Genomic DNA, 20975 nt, shown 5'->3' with positions numbered 1-20975 from the left:
TCTGACTTTGAGACCAAACTACAACATACATTTGGAGTATTAATTAGCTGAGATGCACATGGCATTTTTCAAACAGAACACTTCCCAAAATTCTGATAAAAATCTATTGCCTCTAACTTGAAACACCATTCATCCAATGCTTTTAGTTTTGTTCCCATCCCTCCACACTCAAGCCCCTTGCCTTATGTTCTAAACCTCCTGTTTTGGGAACAGTCACAATGTCCTCACAGAAATTCTCCTGAACACTATTGTAAAGAATAGGCATCATCTGTAGGAACTTCCAAAGGCCTAAAGAAAGCCAGGTACCAGCAGTGCACTGAGAAGCCTAAATCCCATTGAATAGTCCAAGATTTAGGCTCAAAGGATATTATGCTCTGATTTGCAATGGAAGTGGTAACTTTAATATTCATCAGTGTGTTCCAAACTTCACCTTTCCTGACTTCTAGTTCTAAGTAACCCAGCATGCATACGCATATGCAATACTGTGCAAAACTTCTAGTTGGCATCTTAAATATATTGATGTTTCCATAGCAGCTGAACCACTGATGTGGGCCATTGATGTAGACACAGAGATGTTCTTCTCCAGTACCAGTCCACAGAAGCCTGTAAGGAAATCCAGGAGATGGCTTCATTTGTTTTCAAAACCTTGCCCCAGTGTTAAATCTCAGGCACCAGGAGCACACGGTCATCTCTTTCCTTTGTTGCTGACATCAGCATCAGGATGATTCCAAAACAATGTCAAAAGGCAAAAGACTAAAGTTATCCCCTCAGGTCACTGGTGCATGTCACTGCTCCATGTCCTCAGGAGTAGTTTCACAAGGTGGGATAGTGAGACTCAGTGCTCTGAATAAGTGAAGTCTCTAGGTTCTCTTGCCTTCTTGGGCACCATTTTCTTTACTGTTGATGAGTTTGGCAGATTTTTGCTTTTAGTGGATGTCGCTTTCCTCTGTTTTTGATGAGTGGTTCGGAGAGATTTCAGCCCCAGCATCTCACAGTACTCATTGCACTGGTGGAGGGCTCTGAACTGCTCAATGAAGGAAAAGGAGCAGTTGCCTTTAAACCCCTTGTATCTGTAGTAACAAAGGAAAAAAAAAAAAAAACCCAAATGGGAATTCAAGATTCATTTTCAGCACAGGGAGGCAGAGTATGACTGCTGACTCATAAGCAACTTGAAAACATTAAGCAAGTCTCTTGTACCCATGCTGGCTTGAGAAGCATCGACTGCCACAGAAACTCAGACTGGGTCACTGGGAGGTGAGAGGAACCAGGTAACAAGTGGTGACAGAAGAGGGAAAAGCATTAGAGGCAAAGCTCTGTGGGCTGGGTCCTGGCACTGTCTTTCATGGCATTAAGTTGGGAATAAAATTGTCTGCTGGCTACCTTTCTCAGTAACACACACGTGAAATCCATGCTACATCATTCTCCATGAACAGTTCTGTTGGCCACCATGAAGAGACAAGGTTGTTGCACAAGGTGTTTCAGAACTAGACGCTATTTCCATCTAAACATGTACATAATTTCCATGCTATGCTGCTCCCCTCCCCTGGCTGCCTACAGGATCTCAAGGAGCCAAGCCCCTCAGGGAAGGATGGAAGGAATATTCCTGAGGAAGGCAGTCTCATCCAGCCTCCACTGTACCTCCCACCATGAGAGGTACAGGGCACATGTATCCCTCTTCTCCTCAACATGCCTCTGGATGCTGACAGTCCTCCCAGGGCCTGCTTTTTAAGCTGCATCAGCTTATTTTAAAAGGTGCACCTGCTCTTCAAAGGAGCCTTTTTGGTTAAATTCTCAGGATGGAGAAGGGAAAAAGAAAGGCCAGGGTGCTCGTTTCCTTTTTTAACCTCTAGTCAGTGCCTGTTCTACCCTGTTCTCTTGGTTTGCTGGACATCCAGTGTCCTCAGAGGTGAACTGTGTGTTATGTCTGCACAAAACCAACCAAACAAGATTTAGTTCTGAAATGAACAGAGGATGCTCATTCCCAGCATCCAGAGAACTTCCTTCTTCAGGCAGACTGCACAGTGCTAAAGAGAATACTGCTGCTCTGAGAAGGTCAGGATCCTGCTGACAGACAGACCCTACTCTGGAGACCCCACTCAGCTGGCTCTGAACAGCAGGTGAACCTCAAAGGGATATTCCCTTCCTCTCCAAGTAAGCTGTGTGTTTGTCTAACCAAAGCAAGTTAAAGAGGCATGTCATTGTTGCCCTAAGACTATATCCTGCAGTCCAGCAGGGTCATCAACGGTCCTCTTGCTCCCTTGGAGAAATCAGAAACTTCAGACTTTACTGAGCTGCTCTCAAGAGCTCACAGATATGTGTTGTGTTGGTGGATGCACCAGACACACCCACAGAACAGGAATTCCACAGGCAAACACACCTGCCCTCAGCAAGGGAACTTTCTTCTATCCAGCACCAAACCAAAACAAATCTTCCTTAAATCTGAAAGGGAAATTTTGGATTTACCCTCAGGCTTAAACTCCCCAATGCCTCTTGTTACAATGTGGAGTAAAGCTAAACTTGTCAATGCCTTGGAACCAGGCAGAGTTTCAGATCCAGATTTGGCAACCAGTACTCCTGTTAATGACCATAATCGTGGGTTACCGTGCTCCTAATTCCCTCCTTTGTGTGCACCATTCCTGGATAAATCGCTGAGCCCTCATGCACACTGCGTGCACAGAGCCAGGCACTGTGCCGTGGTATTTTTCTTTCCATTCGCCACAGAAGCTACAGAGTAGCTGATTTTAAGGCTCAGGAGCGGCACTGTGGCCACATTAAAAATGCTTCCCTGGCGCTCCTGTTCCTAGGTCCACTTCGCCCTCTCCTGACAGAACTGCAGTGTAGCTGCTGCAGCACATTGACCACACACCACTGCTTCGGGCTCCTCTGCTTTCCAGTTCCCTGGCAGAACACACAGAGCAAGGACAAAAGATCAAAATTCTTTCCTCCACACATCGCGGACTCTGTTCTGGAGTACAGAAGAGATATGTTCTGTGTCCCCTCTGCCAGCACAGTTCAAGCTACACCAGTCCCACTCTGCATTTCTGGCTCACTAGAACCATGGTCCCTTCATGGGACCAGGTTATCTCTCAGCAGCTTGGCTGAACACAGCCCAAAGCAGCAAGACCCAGCAACACACAGGAGCTCTGGGCACTGAGTTGATTTTCCCCACCCATGTTCATAGAATTAAAAATCCAACTGCAGACATTAATTCTGAGATCTTCTTTCCAGGAAAGGAGCATGAAAATGAAACACAGGACCAGGAAAAATCTGTCATCTTGCAGGAATACCGTTAGCTAAATAACAAACAAAATAACAAACAACATTTTCAGGAGGTTATTAATTTAGGGAAATTATTTTCCTTTCTATATGCCTGAGGTGATCCTTACTACAGCTTGCATTGTGTGCTCACTTCCTCCTCCCCAACACAATGTGTGTTTTTATAGGAATCATTTCCCACAGTGGGCTGGACAACATTCACTGAAGCATTTTTATAAATCTTCTGATTCTTGAGAACAGTGTTGCCTAATTAAAACATTTATTACTTTTTTGATTTGTAACAGGATGATGTACATTCATTTCAACTGCTTTTACTTTGGATCCACAGCTGCAAGAGTAAATCAGTCTAACTGAACGGATGCCAGCCTGCAAATGTTCAAGATTCTCCCAGAATATTCTAGAGTCACATTTTTAATAATTTAGGTGATGAGGTTTCTTCTTGTATCCTGGGTATACAGACATGGTCCAATTTAGAATAAAGGCTGAACACATGATCAGATCTTCTTTCTCCTGCCAGATTCTCAAAGGAGAATATGAAATTAAAGCACTTATCCCCATCCCCTTTCCCTGTCCAGCAGCCACTGCCTACTCCTATCCACAGCTCTGCTGGTCTGTGCTATAACTAGAAGCCTTAATTAACTTAAGAGAAGTGGACTAAAGTTAGAATATTACAGGCCTACATCTTTACACATAGGCTTAAGTTTCCTCAAAAGAGCTGAAGCCTTTGCGACACCACTAGAAAACAGGCTCTAGAAATGCCCTGAATAATCTTTTGTTAAGGCTCAGAACTGCTGTTTTTGAGAGAGAAATGGGAGAGATACCATCAAATCCCTTCACAATTGTCCTTGTTTATCAAGGAAGTGGCCAATACACAACATGCCACTGAGAAGAGTCTTTATAAAAGCTTGTGTCACAAATACATATCCCAAAGTTCTGGCACTTTTGCTGCCTGCAGGAGGGATTCTGGGTTGCCTTTTACCACAGACTGCAGCCAGTGCTGGCCCCGTGTGTTCAGCCCTACCTTCCTCCAGCTGATGGACCACCAGGAGCCTTACCTGCTGTCACCAGAACCCTTCATGTCACTTGTGAAATACCCTTTGGACAAGCCCCTTTCAAGGGAGGCATGCAGGAAAAACAAAGCTCAATCTACAGGGTAGCCCCATTCTTTCATAACAAAATAAAAGCGTTTCCTCTACAGGTGGGTTTCCATAAATATGAACACAAAGAAGTTAAAACATTTAGATAAGGACTGTTTTCTTCTAAAGTTAAAGCAAGAATGAATTTCCAGTGCACCCTCCCCCATCCACATTTAATTGTGAAGAGGCAGATGAGTAAAGCACAACCGTGCTGCTGAGAAATCATGTTCACTCACCCTTTGGCCAGGGTTGCTATGCCAACATCCGTTAACTTCATCCCTACACCTGCAAGGCAGCAAGGAAAACAGAGAGCTTAGCTTACACTGGAATTTCTGGGACAATATTCACATATGGAGGCATTAAATATTATTTATTGAGTCATCTTTTTAGCTTTAATTATTTGTCACATTTTTTTCAAAGCATTTTAAAGCACCCCAGTTAAGAAGAGGATGTTCTCTGTGTCACCAGAAGTTTCTAGAAGTCAGGCTCATGCTACTATTTTAAAGCTGTCAGGGTGATCAACAGCACAGCTTGTTTCCTGTGCTAGGATTTTGTTCTTTCTCCTCCCCTTAAATTACTTCAGGGATCTTGTTTAGATGCCTTTTTGCTATTTTTTCTGCCTTCACATGTAAAAGAATATAGGATGTTTCTTAAGATTCCAGCTTTTTCTGTTTTTCTTCAAGAAGGGTCTGTCTTCCCCTGTTCCAAATACACTGCAGCACTGAAGAGGAGTCACATGCATGGGAGCTGAGGAAGCACTTAGCAAACACGAGGGTGTTTCTTCTCTATCCTTCCTTTTGAAAGAATATATTTCTTCAAAACTAGCCAGGACCCAAATGTGGAGCATTCCAATGCTGAGTGATTGTTGGTGAGTATTCAAATACTAAGGGGGAGGACTGGGGTGTTATTAACACCTGCAGTCTTTCACTCAGCAGCTATTTCATTAATCGTTGGGTGGTGGACAAAAAGGCAGATTTGGCTCATACAGAGTGTCTTGATTCATTAAGGTACGTGTGAAAGAACAACTCCTCCATTAAGAGTGTAAGATTTAGTTTTCTTTTCCAAACTGCCCTCTTACAAGAACATAAGCTAGATAAAAATTGCCCCTACTCAGACAACTCACCTTGCAGGTCAGTGACAAGCAAGTTCCCATTGGTCTTCTCATACACCCAGTGCTGAAAGGTGCAACACTTCTGGCCAGCCTCTGAGTCTCTTCTCAGGAAATTCACTTCCTTGCCATCCTTGACAGAGTATTTCACAAACTCCCCAACCAGCTCCTCCTCCACTGTGGCATAGGGGATGTTATTAGTAGGGCGATGAATAAGAAAAATCTGAATGATTCTGAAATCAAGGGATAGAAACTAATAAAATCCTGAGAATTCTTTCAGTAAGAGGGTAAGAAACAGACAGAAGTGGCCAGTGATCTCAGAGAGTGAATGAACAGCAACCAACTCTAAACCAAGCTGGAAGAGCTGTAACACTGTTCCCAGGTTTCCTCTTTCCTCTTTAGTCCTAGCAATCAGTGGGTTGCCATGGCACAGGACAGTATACGTAAGCATATATGTATATAAAATATATATTTATACTCACTCTGGTACTTCTCCAAAGCCTTCCAAGGGTTCAGCTTCAGCTGCATATAACTTTGCATACTCTCTTGCAGTATTTTGGACATAGCATTCCTGTATTACAACAGACATGCCTATGGGAATATTGCTCAAAACATTCAACAGATCATCTGTTTGAACATGAGGACAGCTTTGGCCCACAAGTCTGGATTACAAAGGCCAGGGGCAGCTCACCTGCAGTGCCAGACTGTAGTTCTTCTGCAGCAGCTCGTCCCTGCTCTTGGTGCCGTAGGTGAGGGCGCTGTGCACCTTCAGCACGCAGGGGTGGCCGGGGGCGAAGGCGGGTGCCAGGCCCTGAAGCACGCGGCTGCGGAAGGCTCTGCGGTGCATCCCCTCGCCGAAGTGCAGCCCCTCTGTCATTATTGCTCCATGCAGTGTCCCACCAAAGTAGCTGGAGCTGAGGGGATCTTCTCGGAACATCAGCTGCATGAATTCTATTTCTTCCACACCTAAAACATAACAGGCATCTCTGCAGGCACAGGGAGGAGTGGGCATGGGACAGCAGATGCATCTCTCCAGAGAGGAGAGAAAAAATGCTCAGTGGAAGCACAAATTGTATTACTGAGGGCTGGGACCCCAGGCAGCTCCTGAGGGGCAGCTGCTCGCCTGTACGATCTAAAGCCAGCATGGAGAAAGGTGGCAGTTCAGGATCAAAAGGAGAGAAGACAAGAGTGTAGCGAACAAGTCTGTTACGGATGAAATCAAGGAAGACTCTGGGTTTCACCCCTTTAAATGATCATTGGAATCCAAAATGCAAAAAAAATTCATAAGGGGGAAAAAAGTTAAGCACTGAGAGAAACTAAAAAATTCTAACTGCACTTCAAGTGTCTCTAATGATAACATTTCAAGGACCATCAGTAAAGAAGATAAATAGGAGAATAGAACTACAACACAAGGAAGTCCTTCCAGATGTCTCTTGCAGTTACCTCTGGTTTAGCCTCTGTACACTATTGCCTCTCTTCAAAGCACAGAGGAAACACTGCACAGATAAGGCCAGAATTAGAACACTCCTTAATTCCATCTGAAATTCTCTGATTAAAAGTTATACAGTGCTGCTACATGAAAAGTCCTGTCTTTATTTTGCACAAGGAAATAAATGCTTAATTTTAATTCTTCAAGGGAAAGAAAGAAAAGTCACCATGACAACTGAAGGCCTGGATTGCTGCAGGCTGTTGAGGAATGACAACCCCACTGGCAAGGCACTATCTTTAGCTGCAGCACAGGCCACATGCCAGGTGTCACTGAACACCAGTTAACACACAGGGAAAGCATTCCAAAGCTCCATGCCTGCCTTTCTCCTGGAGTACAGTTACACAGCAGGTGACCTGCAAGAACCATGTGTTTGTGCCAAAGAGCTGCCAGTCTGTGTGTCTATGTATGACTACAACGCTACTTCACTTTATATTTACCTTCATAACTCTGAAAACTTGAGAGACGTTCCAATACTAGGAGGAAACAAAAAAAAAAAAAAAAAAGAATTTTGTAGTAAAAAACTCTGAATGGAAACTGTCATTGTCATTGTTATTAATCAAAACTCTAAACTGAGGCTTACCTGCAGCAGTCAGGTGAAACTCAGCAGTCACCTTTCCATACATGTTATTCAAGCAGCAATAATACATTCCCTGGTCTTGGTAACTGGCTTCAGCTATTTCCAGAGAGACGGGAGAGTCATCCTGGGCACTGGAACAGAGCATTTTGTGCTATCACATATTTTACTTGTTATCACTGGAACAACTGATAAATTTGATCTCTCTGCACTGTTTATTTGTTAAAACACAGCATGATTATTTAGCAGAGAAAGGCATGTATTAATACTACAATTGATATTGCAATACAACAATCAAAATCAGAAGAGTTAAAACAAGAAGAATCAGAATAGAAAGTTTAACCAATTCATGCAACTTTTTCTCCCCACTTAAAAGAACATCTAAGAAGAATCCTTCCTACAAAATTTTTCATCTTCTCAGAAGTGTGCATTTTGATGGAATTGTTTTTTTTTTTTTTGGGGTAATGTTAATTTTGTATTTTTGAAACATTAACATTCTAAACAGTTTTTTTAGTTCATTACTGCTACAAGGAAAATAACTACTTTCATTAAAATGCAAAAGGTAGATGAGGTTAATGCCTTCAAGAAGCTTTTATTTCCACCTTTCACTAGGTTAAATGAGGTTCAAACTTCTTTGATATTTTTTTTGAAATCTGGATGACACTGTGTGTGAACAAGCTGAGAGGTGATGTAACACAAACTGTGACCAATATCAATGCATTGTGAGAAGATCTGTCTCCTATGAATAGCAAAGTTACCCCAGAACTCCCAGTCCTTCAGACACATTCCCTTACCTTCTCTGCAGCCGAGCAAGTACCTTGGAATCTTTAGTCCATGTAATGATGGAGTCACCATGAATGTCACCAAACTGACAGCACAGCTTAATACTTCCTGAGCAGTCAGGGAATAACTCTGCTTGGATCTTCTTCAGCAGTCTGGGGGCTTGAAACAGAAGAACCACAGTTTAGGATTTGGAGACAATCACATTGTTTTGGCATTTTAACATTTCATGTTAAGAACATGAATGCTGAAATCCCTGGTAAGTAATTATGACTTCTTGTGTCTCAATACTAATAACTAGTACAATTTTTTAGCTGACCACAGCCTGGGAAAAAGTCCCAAAAGGTCCTGCCAGCCTGGATCTCTGCTGGGACTTTTTACTGCCTCACAGAACACTCCAGTGTCTTTGCACATGGGCAAGGTGTGGGCAGGGGGCTGGAGGGGACTTGGAAAGAAAGGGAATTGACATATACTTAGAGAAAGGTTTTGGGATCACACCACAGCCCCACCTCAAGTGACATATCCCTGCTCGATGTAAGAGATATAAAATGCAAGATGTTTTGTTTCCAACTGTGTTAATTCTGAGCTGTTGCACTCTGAATGAGGTAGCATGGCATGTGTCCCTCAGGGATCCCATTCCTGCAGATTACTGTGTACTGGTGTTACTCCAGCAACACTCAACTTAAAGGGTCAGGCACACTGCCACGGTTTTCCCCATTCCCAGTTCCAGGCCCCATCCAGCCCAGGTCTCCCCACTGGACTGGCAGTCCATGAGTCCTGGGCCATGTGAACCTCGCTGTATCAGGGCTACAGTGACACAGACAGGACCTGACAGCTCTAGAAATAGAACTAATGGCTTCAGGTTCCTGCCCTGGCCAGTCTTCTCTCCTGCAGCTGAAATAATGCAAAAGAACACTGAGTATATTCCACAGCAACTAAACCAGCCTTCCCATAATGCCAGGGAAAGGGCCACAACTGTGCTCTAGAACACAGACATACTTTAGTCGAGACTGAGGCAGAGCAGAAACAGGTGAAGAAAATTCAGTGTTATCTGACGCAGCCTGAATGTTTAAAATATTTTGCAAGTGTAGCCTCAAGTAAAGGAAACAGGTCAGGCATTGCACAGTCACTGCAGTTTGCTTGCTCTGCTTTGAAGGAATGTGTCTCTCCTCCCACACATCTGGTTCCCTGGCAAAGGACACATCTTTGAAAAGTCTGGGGTTTTTTTAAAATGTGATTAGAAAAAGCAGAAGTCTCACGAGACTACACAGTAATTAGAGTGTGTGAAAAGCTCCACAAATGTGTAGCTTACCTTTAGTCACTGTTCAGTCTTGCTCTGACCTATTAAATCATTTTATGATGTGAACATGAAATGTCAAAAGGTAAAAATAAGACCTTGGTCGTTGCAAACTACCCATAGAACCAACAAATCCCTCATCTGCCCAGCGGTCACGATCCTGCTACAGTGTTAGCAACCCTCTAGAGACTCTGACAGCAATACGGATCTCCTTCCAATTATTTATTTCCTATACCAGTTTAATATTGCTCTTTTCATCCGTGTCATTTTTGCAGCAGGGCAAAGCAATGCAGAACCAGTCAGAAGTCAGCACGTAGGACCTCAAAACATTGTTTATCAGTGGTACCCTACTGCTAACAATAATATTTTGCTAGTAATAAATCCTTTGGTAACCAAGAGGGGAGAATTGCAGCTGGGAGCTGCAATGCAGGAACATAACTGGGAACACAGCCCTGTGGGAACAGAATAAGAAGTGGGCTTGCAGCTGCTAGGTGGTGTGTAGTTATGCAGTACCATTACGCTGTTCATCTGTGAAAAGTTACTCCAAGAAGCCAGTGAGGCAGTGATTATTTCAAATAGGTTACAAAGCTCATGAATTGAATATACTTGCCAGCTGGGATAGGGTTCATCTCCGTGGCATGGGCATAGCACTCATTACTAAATCTGGAACTAAAGCTCCATGAGGGCAGGACACCTTTAGCTGACTGAGTCAGTCTGAAAGAGGCTTGCAGTGCCTTTCAATAACCTTAATTTTGTACTGTAGCCAGAATGATAGGAAAGGACAGAAAAGAAAATCCATTTTCTCTTACCTTTGCTATCCTTTTTCAAAATTAGTTTCCTTTGCTCTTTTCTTTCCTCTTTATGAATCACGCCTCCCTCGCTCTTCCCAGACCTTTTAACGCAGCTGGGATCCTTGCTGACACTTCCCCTCTCCTCCAGCCTGGGTTTTTTGGACAGAGTTGCTGATGGTAATTTCTTCTTAGCTCCAGCAGCTTCATGCCCGCTCTTTGTTGTGTCCTCTTTACATTTGATGGGCTCAGGCTCTGCAGCAGCCACTGGTATCTGGCAGGAGTTTGAACCTTCCTGATTTCTTTGACTTTCTGTGTTGACTGGGAATGGATCAAGTGTGGTCCACGCCAAAGAGAATGATGGAGCTCTTCCCTGGGGTGGTTGCTCTTGAAAACACTGGTTGTTCCCTGAATCAGCTGGTGGCAAATTAACTAATCCACTTACTACACTCTCTGCTGTCCTGACTTCCTCCTTTTTATCATACTCAGTAGACTTAATTGAATTCTCAGCCTCAGCTATCTTGCTGGAAGGGATCAAGTTAGGACAAGACTGCTCTGTGCTAATATTCATAATCTGTTTCAGAGCCTGGGACCCAGTCAAAGTGTGCAAAGGAGCCTTTGCTTCAGCTTCATCTGGGTTATATTCAATAGCTCTTGGAATCTCATGTTCATTTTCACACAAGGCTGCTTCCCCTTTGGTTTCTCCAGGGACCCTTTGGAACAGACCCTTCCATGACTCGCAGGAAATTTCCAATGTAGTTAAATTTCCGTTTACTTTTACTCCAGTTTGTATGGATCCAGTTTTTCCCTCATTTCTTGTGGCAGAACACGCCACTGCAGATTCACTGGGAAGGCCCTCTGAGTGGCTTACAGATGTGAGGAAGGGCAGGGTTTTGTTTCCAAGCAGTTCTTGGGAATGTAGCCAATCCGAGGAACTTCCATCCTCCCCACTTGCTGTGCTGTGGTGCTCACTTTGAGCCTCCCTGGGCAGCGGGGCACTGGCTGATGTTACACTTCCAGCTGCATAGGTGGGATTTTTTGAAGAATCTATTCTAAACCCTTCATCAGACCTGAAGGTGCTTTCAACAAAAAATGAATGCTGTTCTGCTGTATTACAAGGGGAAGCTGCAGTCTGACTCTCTGAAACCTGACTAACTCCTGAGTCACAGGAAGCTTCAGCCCTGTGTTCCTCAGGTATGCGAATCTCTCTCTGTTCTCCTCCTGGTTTACATGGTTCACAGCTGGGCACTTCTAGATAAAAATCTTTTAAAAATGGCTCCCCAGAAGAGGGAGGGACTGCCCCTTCTTGTTTTGCTATTTCTGTCAGTTGGTCTGTGTTTTGGGGTAGATTCTTATGTGTTACGGTTTCATGAATCTGAATTAAACTGGGCGATTGCATTACATTACTGTATTTCTGTGCATTAGAAACAATTTGAAAATCCTGACAGCCATTATTTTTTGAAAGATGGTAGTTGTCAGAATTAGTGAAATTTGGTGCACTTAAGCCTGAGTGATTTCCTTTTTCTTGTAAATTCACTACACAACTTTTATGTATGGTGTTAACAGAAGACTGTTCTGCATGTGTAAACTGACTGGTATTTTCACCAGGGCAAATGTCTTCCTCTTCAGGGAAATAAGCCACTTTTCCTCTCACTGGATAGCAGTCTGTAAAATGACAGCCTTCTCCAGGTATAGACTCATTTGCCATGGCTATGTTGTATTCAGTGTGAAGTAACTGTCTAACTGTCTCCTGTAACATATCTGATATGTCAGATTTGGGACATGCTAAATTATCACTCTGAGTATTTTGTAACCTTTGAGGAGAATCTGCTTCACATGTTTGGGCAGCATTATCAACAGCAAGCTCCCCTTCCCAAGCCACAGTGGATCCATTCCTGTCCGTGGCCATTGGATTTGGCTCCAAGCGCTCCTGGGTATTTAGGAGGACACTGCTTGCTGAAATACAAATGGATGGTGTTTCCCTCTCATTCCCAGTGCCAGAATTTAGACAGACACCATCTGTTCCTACCACTTGTGCAAGACAAATGTTTCCTATGGATGCACTTTCACATGCTGCAGCTCTCTGCAGGAGGATATCAGAAACATTGCAGTCAGCTTTCTCAGTTCTGGGGTTATGAGCTGGTTCTGTGATGGGCTCCTGTTCTTCTATCAAATCCACTGGCAAAGGATGATCAGAACAGGTCTCCTGCACAAAGTTCAGTTCTGTGACTTGGATATCTGTCAGCCTCGTACCTAAACTTGGGATGCCTCTGTTTTCAAATGGGATTTGATAGTCTGAGTCATCTTCATGAAGAAGTTTCCACAGCTTGTCATGCACTGCAGATATATCAGCATCTCCTTTGCACTCAGGCTCTCCAGATTCCAGGACTGACTTGGGATTAGCTTCAGACACAGCCTCATTGGCTGATTGGCTGCAGAGAATATCTGGGTTTCTGCTATCATGTATGTCAAGCCTAGACCTCTGCTCTCCCTCCCCTGGCTCATCACACAGCTTTGCAGAAGAGAGAACAGCACACAAGCATTCCTGTTTATCAGGAAGAGAGTCCATATCCCATAGAGGAGAAGGGGAAATGTTAATCTTTGACTTTTTGCCATTCCTAATAATTTCTTGTCTGGAGGAAACCTGTTGGTGACAACCTTCTCTCTTTTCACAAAGAGCACAGTGAAGAGAAGAAGTCTGTAAATCTGCATTCTTTACTTGCAGTGTGTTTTCAGCAGAGAGCTGGCTGGTTTCTGCACTCTCACCAGCCCTGAAGATGCCTTCCTTTTCTGTTCTGGGCTCCATACAGACGTTCTCACAATTCCGGGTAACGCTTTTAAGATTAGCACCTTGGCTCTTCAAAGAAGGAAAATAGAGCAATGTAATTAAAAATTAGAACTATAGCTAGACACAGGCCTGAAGGCTTGCCATTTTTTTAACTTTTTTTTTTTTTTTTAATATTTGTCCAATAGTCAAATTTGTGACTTGTAACGATCAACATAATGGATTGAGATTAACCTCCTAGGTCTGATTCTGAAAGTGTTGCTCCTTAGAGAAGGATTTGTAATGAAGCTAATCAATTTTACCTCATAGTTTCTCACTGTTTTTTAAGCAGAAATAGTTTTGCAAGGTAATTCTCCTTTGCAAGTAAAGTCCCCACGTTACATCTATATCCCTCTGTTTGCATAAATGGAGTGTTAACAAACAATCCCTAGAATACAGACTAAAAGTACATCACTGCCTCTGGGTCTCAGCTCCCTCAAAATCCTCTACATTTGGGACTGCTTTTACTTTACATTGTTCTCCAGCAATCCACCTTAGTGGATCTTGCCACTTCCCTGTTTCATGCAATGCCACTCAAATTCTCCTTTCCTAAAATTACACTCTCTTTTAAATGTCACACCTGCCATGGAGTAGCTGAAATATCTCAATATCTGTAGTTATTTCAACTGCTTTAGACAGGTGAAACAAAAGACCTGAGCTGTGCTTTGTCCTGCAGATTGACAGGCACATCCTACCAGCATCCTGCTATTCCTGCTCAAAAGGTAGAAAAAGAGGAAGAACTATAATATTTTAAAGGACAGAAAGTGAGTTCTCTGCCAACAACATAGAGCAACAGGCTGACCATGCACAGCTGTCAGGAGTCTATGCTCCAAAGCGGTACAGATTTTCTAAGGGATTTTTTCTTGGTGTGTCTCCCAGGAAAGACTGGAGCCAACTTAAGACATGGGCAACAAAATGGGATGTTAACTGGCATTCCTAGGGTAGATCCTACTGAACGAGCAGGGCTGCCGTCATGAGCTGCAGCTACTGCAAGCAGGACTCCCCTGCTTGCTCTGACACAGAGCTCAGCCCCTCTGGCACGGCTGAGGCCCAGACCGTTCCCTTGCAACACCGAGCTCTCATCTCAGCCAGATGCCCAATTACCTGGAACTTCTGTGCCAGTTCTGCTTCTCTCCCTTTTGGATAACACAATTCAAAATTTTCTAAAAGTGACAGAAATTTGTCTTGGGAAGGTCAAACCAAGGATCTCTCAAATTTTATGTGAACGGGCTGTTATGAAAAAAAAAAAAAAAAAAAAAAAAAAAGCAGAATAATGGTTCTGTAAGCCAGGAGTGACAGCAGCACCCTGTGCCAAGAGTGCTGAACATTGACCACTGACAGGGACCCAAGGGTGCTGACCACTGACAGGGCCAGGGTGCTGACCACTGAACTCTGACAGGGACAAGGTTCTGGCTGAACACTGAACACTGACAGGAACAGTGCTGAACACTGACAGAGACAGGGTGCTGGCTAACAGAGACCAGCTCCCCAGTGACACACAGCAAAGCCTCCTGGCTCTCTGTACACTATGTGACATCACACAGCTGGCACCGTTGGTCTTGGACCGATTATTAATGAAACTGCTCTGAAGCATCAGGTAAATAAAGAATTTCACCTGGGGCTAGGCCATGAGGTCGTGAAAGGAGTGAGGGGCCTCCCACCTTAATTATCTAACAGAAGGAGAAGTCACTGGGCACAGCAGGTGCTGCACAAGACACACTGCAAAGGTTGCTCCAGTTCAAACACTTGGCGCCAAGGGGAAGTGTAAATCCTTGGGTCATTAGTGCTGTGATCCCATGGCTGCTCTGTACCCCTCAGCAGACCTGATTCCCACACGGACAGGGAAAATACCACACCCTTCCAAAGCAGTCAGCTATGGGGTTTGCTGCGAGCCCCTCCCCTTGCTCCCACAGAGCTGTCTGACGCTGGGCTCCAGCAAACGCCCCAGGGTACTTCTACAGAAACCCATGTGCAGCAATGCATCCGTTCTTACCTCTCTTAGATTACACAGGCAGATTTCTGAGGAGTTTCTGGCTTACTATATGGGTGCTGTGAGAAGCTGTCCACATTTTTCTAGTGCTCCAAAAAAAAAGGAGCAGTATTCAGGTGGGATGCTTTTGCTTGGCTCATTTTCAAGACCACATAATTTTGAACCTACACCTGAATTTCACTGTCATACACACATGCTTAAAAATGGGGATTGGTGTGTGCCCAGCTCTCATCCTTTTGTGTACACCAATACTCATTTTTTATCCAGTGAAATGTTTTGGCCATGGAAATGCAGGCATACTGACTACACACAACAAAAGTCTAATTGGCTGCTCTGAAATTTATGCCAGGCACCTGACAGCTGCTCTTGGCTAAGAGGCTTCTGGGATTTAAATATTACTGCACTGAACTTGGGAGGGGAGAAAAAAAAAAAAAAAGCAAACTAGGCCTCTGGCAAACCACAACCATACATCCTGCCAGGAAGCTCTGAGGTTAATTCCAGTGAGGGGTATTCCCCATCGTAAGGACATCATGTGCTCCTCAGATGGGATTGGAATTTTATTCCAATCCCATAAAACCAGAGAAACCTATGAGCATTTTTCAGGAAGAACTCAATGATTTTTGACTACTGAAGACACCCCAGTGGTGAGATTAAAGTCACTCTAGTGTGACACTACTGGGAGATATTTTTGCCCAAATGATCAGATGAAGAAAAGCATGTGCAACTGGAAAAAACTTTTTTGTGACAAATAGGGTTTTTTTCTGTGCAATTAGCTACACACCTTCAAACCAGAAAAATTTGGGACATATCATTATTTAACAGTATTTATATATCTTGAGTCTTTCAAAGTGAAATAAAAATGATGATTCAATTTTCCCACTTAGGAAATCTGGTAGAGCATCATACCAGTCTCTACAACTGTAGTGATTTCTCCAGCTCATTTTCTACCAACAGCATAAAATATGCAAGTACATGGAGAGTACCACAGGGGTTTGAACTTTTAATTGGTTTGTATGTTTCAACTGTAATATCCAACTTTTTTATTGTTTTATTTTTAAAAATCACAGAGCTCCATTCACCCCTGTAACATGAACTCTGCATTGAATTCCCTTCATTGTTACAAAACCAGAGCAACCCCCTGCTGATTTGGTTTAGGTTTCCGGCACCCGTAAGTGGAGGATGGTTTTGTTTGTTGCATACAGATTGAAAAGAAAGTAAATCAAAGCATTCTCTGCTCAAATACCAACAGGTATTTGAGCAACTTTCTGGGTTGAAAGAAGCATTACTTTGCTAAGACCGGTGCAATAGCCTCCATATCAGATTTCCCTATCCAGCTGTCCAGAGGCCCATTAGTGACTCTTACCATTATCAGGCTCACTCTATAATTAGAACAGCTTAGGCTTTACTTGGGCCTTTTCTAAACCCAGATTTCCCTCCCAGCCGTAGCTGTCATTCAGAAGTACATGAATAGTATCTTACAATGTAATTTTGATTTTACATTATTTTGTGACAAGCAGGAATAAATTGCATTGAGTTCAGCAGAGCAGCTCTTTGTGTTAAATGGTAAACATGTTACTTACCCCAAACGAGATGTTCTCATCTGGCATCTGGTTTTGCTCAGACAGCCCCTGAGTCCTTTTCCTTTCCCAGTGACTGTCTTTATCTGCCTCTTCTGTTGGACACAGCCCAGCCTGCATTTGCACGCTTTCTGCCTCCTCGGGAATCTGTGCTGAACAGACACCTTCCTGATTGGGAGACGGAGCTCGGGATTCCCTAGCTGCTGCTGCAGCCTGGAAAGACTGTCCTATAGTACTTACATATCTGCAAAGTTCTATAGGGTTTAATAGCTTGAAAAGGTTTCTCCTCAGACTTTCTGTTAAGGTACAGACAGTGTGCCGTGCATTTCCCTCTGGCACATTCCTTCTCCCCTCCTCCAGCAGCAGTGAGCTTTCCCCCAGCAAGTCACCGTCGGGGCTGGTTTCTGTCGTTGTCCCCGAAGCCTGATCTGTGCAAGCAGCACCTATGCCATTGGCAGAGGAATCTACCTGGGCACGGACAGTGTCCGTGGGCTTTGGTTCGTCCTTTGAGGAACCCGCAGCCAGATGGCCACTTCCATTAGTCTCTTCTTCACTTCTGGGATGTTCATTTCCAGTGGCTGCAGAAGCAACAGGCACTTGATTCTTCTCTTTGTCTTTCAAAGTGGTACTTTTATCTCGGTGGTGTCCAACAGTGAGAGTCATCTCTGTCTGCAGAGCTGACTGGCTGTACATAGAGGGGTCTCTCCTTACGTTAACTCCTTTGATTTTTGACTGATGCTCACAGAAGCCAATGGGGGTATCCATAGGCGTAGTGTTATCTGACACTTGGAACACACAAGGCATTTCACTGAGGAAGTAAGCACACCCATCACAATCCTTACTCAGTTTTAGATCATCTTCATCATCACTTTCTAATAAAAATTGCAATTTCTTTTTCCAGATTTCATCTTCACGCACTGTCAACACATCTGAACATTCAAAATATTCCAGGTCATCATCAGAAAAGTCATCACTTACATTTGTTACTTTCTCTGCATAAATCTCCAGAACAATGGCAGAATTTTCAGTCTCATCTTTTTCAAAATCAGTGAGATTACCTATGGAAGTGTCTGCCTGCTCACCCAACAGGGAATTCCTGGTTAGAGGTCTGCCCAGCCCAGTCCTTTTACATGCCTGGACATCTGCCAGAGACTGAGGAGATCCAGAGTCTTGCGTGTTAAGAGAACAGTTGTCTGTGTGACAAGTGGTTACATCTGTGGGGTGGGAAGGCACCTGTCTGCTGCAGTATTCCTCCACTCTTCCAGCAGTGACATTAACCACACCGTTAAAAAGAAGCAGGTCATCACCATCCTCTGACAAATCCCTCAGGCAGGAAAAGGTTGCCTGGGATTTAACTACATTTTTAACATCCATGTTGTCTTCTGTGTTAGGCAAGTGTCTTGAGGGATTTCTCAAGTGGAGACAAAACTCCTGCTTTGCTGAGTTTCTCAAGCAGTAAACAAATGATTTTTGGAGAGTCAGAACCTGATGAAATCAACACAGTCTTACCCTCACAGAGGGAACTCTCGCACTGTGCAAAATGTTTCCCATTTTGCTCATTCTACCCTGAAGTCTGTCATGAGTTCATTTAGGACAACAACAAATTCTGGACAAGTTTTGTTCTTTGTATGTGGTTCTGGGTCAAGAAAAGTCATTCTACCTCCCAACTAAGTGCAGATCTTGTTCTGTGCACCTGCAAGTAAAAGAAACACAAAGTTTAAAATTACTTCTGAAATGGCTATAGCTATTTTTAAAAGGTGGTCAGTTGACATATATTTGCAAGCACTTTCAAAACAAGAAATCAGTATTTAAAACCCAAGATCAGACATTAAGGCAGTAGCCCTAACCTGGCTGTCTATGCAATGACACTTACTGGCAGCACATTGCAAGTGTCCAGAGTGATCTGTGCTAGGAGAACAAATCCTTGAGCACACCCACACATCTATGTGGCACCTCGACAAGGGCTCTAGTACACAGCCTTTCAACTTCTCTAAATGCAAACAGGAACCTGCAGACAATGTACATTTCCACACGTACACCACTGCTACAGCTACCTGCTGTTTTGGTAGTCACATTGGCACAGCAGCAGGCTATTCCTTGAATTGGCATCATAGGGACATAAATCCCAAACTCTGTAGAAATACCCAGAACAACCAGCCTGCTTAGACTTTATAGGGCAATTTCTGTTTAAAGCAATTCTCTTGTGCTCTGGCTTGATATTTGTCATTCCTGTGCTGAAAGAACAATGAAATGAGGCAGGCTTGCTTCAATTTCCTGCTCATATCAAGTTTTCCCCCCAAGCGGGTGTGCATTAGCATGGTGGTGTGGCAATGCTGAATTCACATAAAATCCAAGAAAGATACACCAAAAGGCTTCCACTGGCTGAATCCAAAGAAGTGTAGAATCATTTCTCTCTTCCTGTAACACAGCCCTTGTTTCCTTAGCATTCCCAAATCTTAGGATTTTAGATACTTGAGATGTTTTTGTACACTGCTAGGAACACTCCACTTCATCAAACACCTTGGAAAAGGTGTGACATGGTAGCACTGGAAAAGTACTGTAGAAGTTCCGAGTAAATTTGACCTCCTGGAGGATGCCAGACTAACGGCTCTGGAAAAAAGTGACTACATTTATTCCAGAATTGGTGAAGAGCAGAAGGAAAACCTTTCTTGCCATGTAATCCAATGAAGCCATTTAAAGACACCTCTGTTCATTCTCCTTTTCCTTCTCCGTACTTCTGCTGTGATGATGTTTCCAGCTCATGTCCTGCCCTGGCCCGGGTCCCTCAGCCCCCGGCCCCGCCGTGCCCATCACTGCCTCCAGGGCCGCAGGCAGGCAGTACCGTGGAGGAGAGAGCTGGAGCTGGGCTAGAGCCTGTGGTGAAACAGCATGGCTGGCTGCAGTCTCTCCTTAAAGAGCACTAAGCAACCAGAGATACCTTAGTTCCCTTCGGGCAAACCTGCCACCAACACCTCTTCCACAGTCACTTGGGTGCTGAAAAGTAGGGAACAAAGTTGGTTAACAGGAAGGACACAACATTAGATGTGTGACAACAGTTTGAGTCCATATACACCAAGGAGCCCAGACAAACAGCACGTGATCACACTGCTTTCCTTTTCAACTCCAAAGAATATATTTAACAGAACAAAAACAGAGCAGTAGGGATTAAAATCTTTTCCTCATCCATTTTATTACAGTACCATGGAAATACCCTTCAGAGTTCAGCCTCTCCTCTTAAATATGCATTTGCCTAATGTTTCCTGTTGCATTCTGTAAACGCTTCTCTCATTTTTGCTTTTCAGAAGACCAGATGTCTCTCTCCCCTCTTTTGGAGGTTGCAAATTATTTTAAAAGCATGGTAATTTCCCCAGCTGAAAAGAGCTTTGGCAACATGTTTTTAATGCAGATTGACTAATGAAGAGCCTTTACTAAAGCCATTATACTAGACAGTTATCATTGTCTCAGTTTGGCTGCACTCTGACATTGAGGGGAAAAGAGCTGTCAAGATTTCTCCATATGAAAATTACATTGGATTTCCATGCACTGTCAGATGCAACCACAGAAATGAAAGTAAAATAACATTCCAGGAGAAAACTGCAATGTATGATGGGTTTCCACCCAAGACAGAGAGATACTATTTTTTTAAATCTGGGAAGAAAATATAAAGTATTAAGATTTTTTAGAAATTCAATTATTGAATTTAGACAGAAACTGGAAAGAGAACTTTTAGTACGATACCCTCTCAGCTTGTCAGGAAAACTTGTAACAGAAGATGCACAGTGAAATTCACAGAGGGAAGAGGAATGGGAGAGACCATGATAATTTACCATCAGCTGTTGACTAGTAACCTGAAAATTAACTCACTTCCTGATACTGGGAGTTGAACACTTGCTGGCAGAAGACACAAAAACATTTAAACATGCCAGGGTGCTGTGGCTGCTTGTCCCAACTCTCACTCTGAAAACCAATGATGATACTTGCTGAATCAGGTCCTGGCTCACAACAGGAGACACCTGAAGCACAGCCACACAGGAGGAATTCACACACCAGGTTTGAGCAGGTCATGGCAGGAAGTATGCCTGGTTTGGCTCTCTAATCTGCAAACAGATCTTCCATTTTGTACTGATCAGAGCCAT

At 43.6% G+C, this 20975-nt stretch overlaps 1 protein-coding gene across 2 annotated transcripts; it reads right to left on the bottom strand.

Moving 5' to 3' along the window:
* Positions 1–36: 36 nt before the first annotated feature.
* Positions 37–18213, bottom strand: ALPK2 (alpha kinase 2). Of its 2 annotated transcripts, XM_053932777.1 has the most exons (9): positions 16843–18213; positions 10470–13305; positions 8378–8525; positions 7590–7717; positions 7447–7482; positions 6212–6486; positions 6003–6091; positions 5536–5753; positions 4645–4697 (listed from the first exon to the last, which is right to left on the bottom strand). In XM_053932777.1, the coding sequence occupies exons 1-9, from the start codon at positions 18211–18213 to the stop codon at positions 4645–4647; spliced, it is 5154 nt and encodes a 1717-aa protein (XP_053788752.1). The 2 variants fall into 2 exon arrangements, with proteins under 2 accessions (XP_053788753.1, XP_053788752.1); XM_053932778.1 differs by lacking the exons at positions 10470–13305; positions 16843–18213 and adding an exon at positions 37–1070 and having other exon boundaries at positions 4649–4697; positions 8401–8518.
* Positions 18214–20975: the final 2762 nt, after the last annotated feature.

Source organism: Vidua chalybeata, chromosome Z, assembly GCF_026979565.1.
Source record: "Vidua chalybeata isolate OUT-0048 chromosome Z, bVidCha1 merged haplotype, whole genome shotgun sequence".
Taxonomy (NCBI): domain Eukaryota; kingdom Metazoa; phylum Chordata; class Aves; order Passeriformes; family Viduidae; genus Vidua; species Vidua chalybeata.
This window is presented reverse-complemented; position numbering and strand designations above follow the sequence as displayed.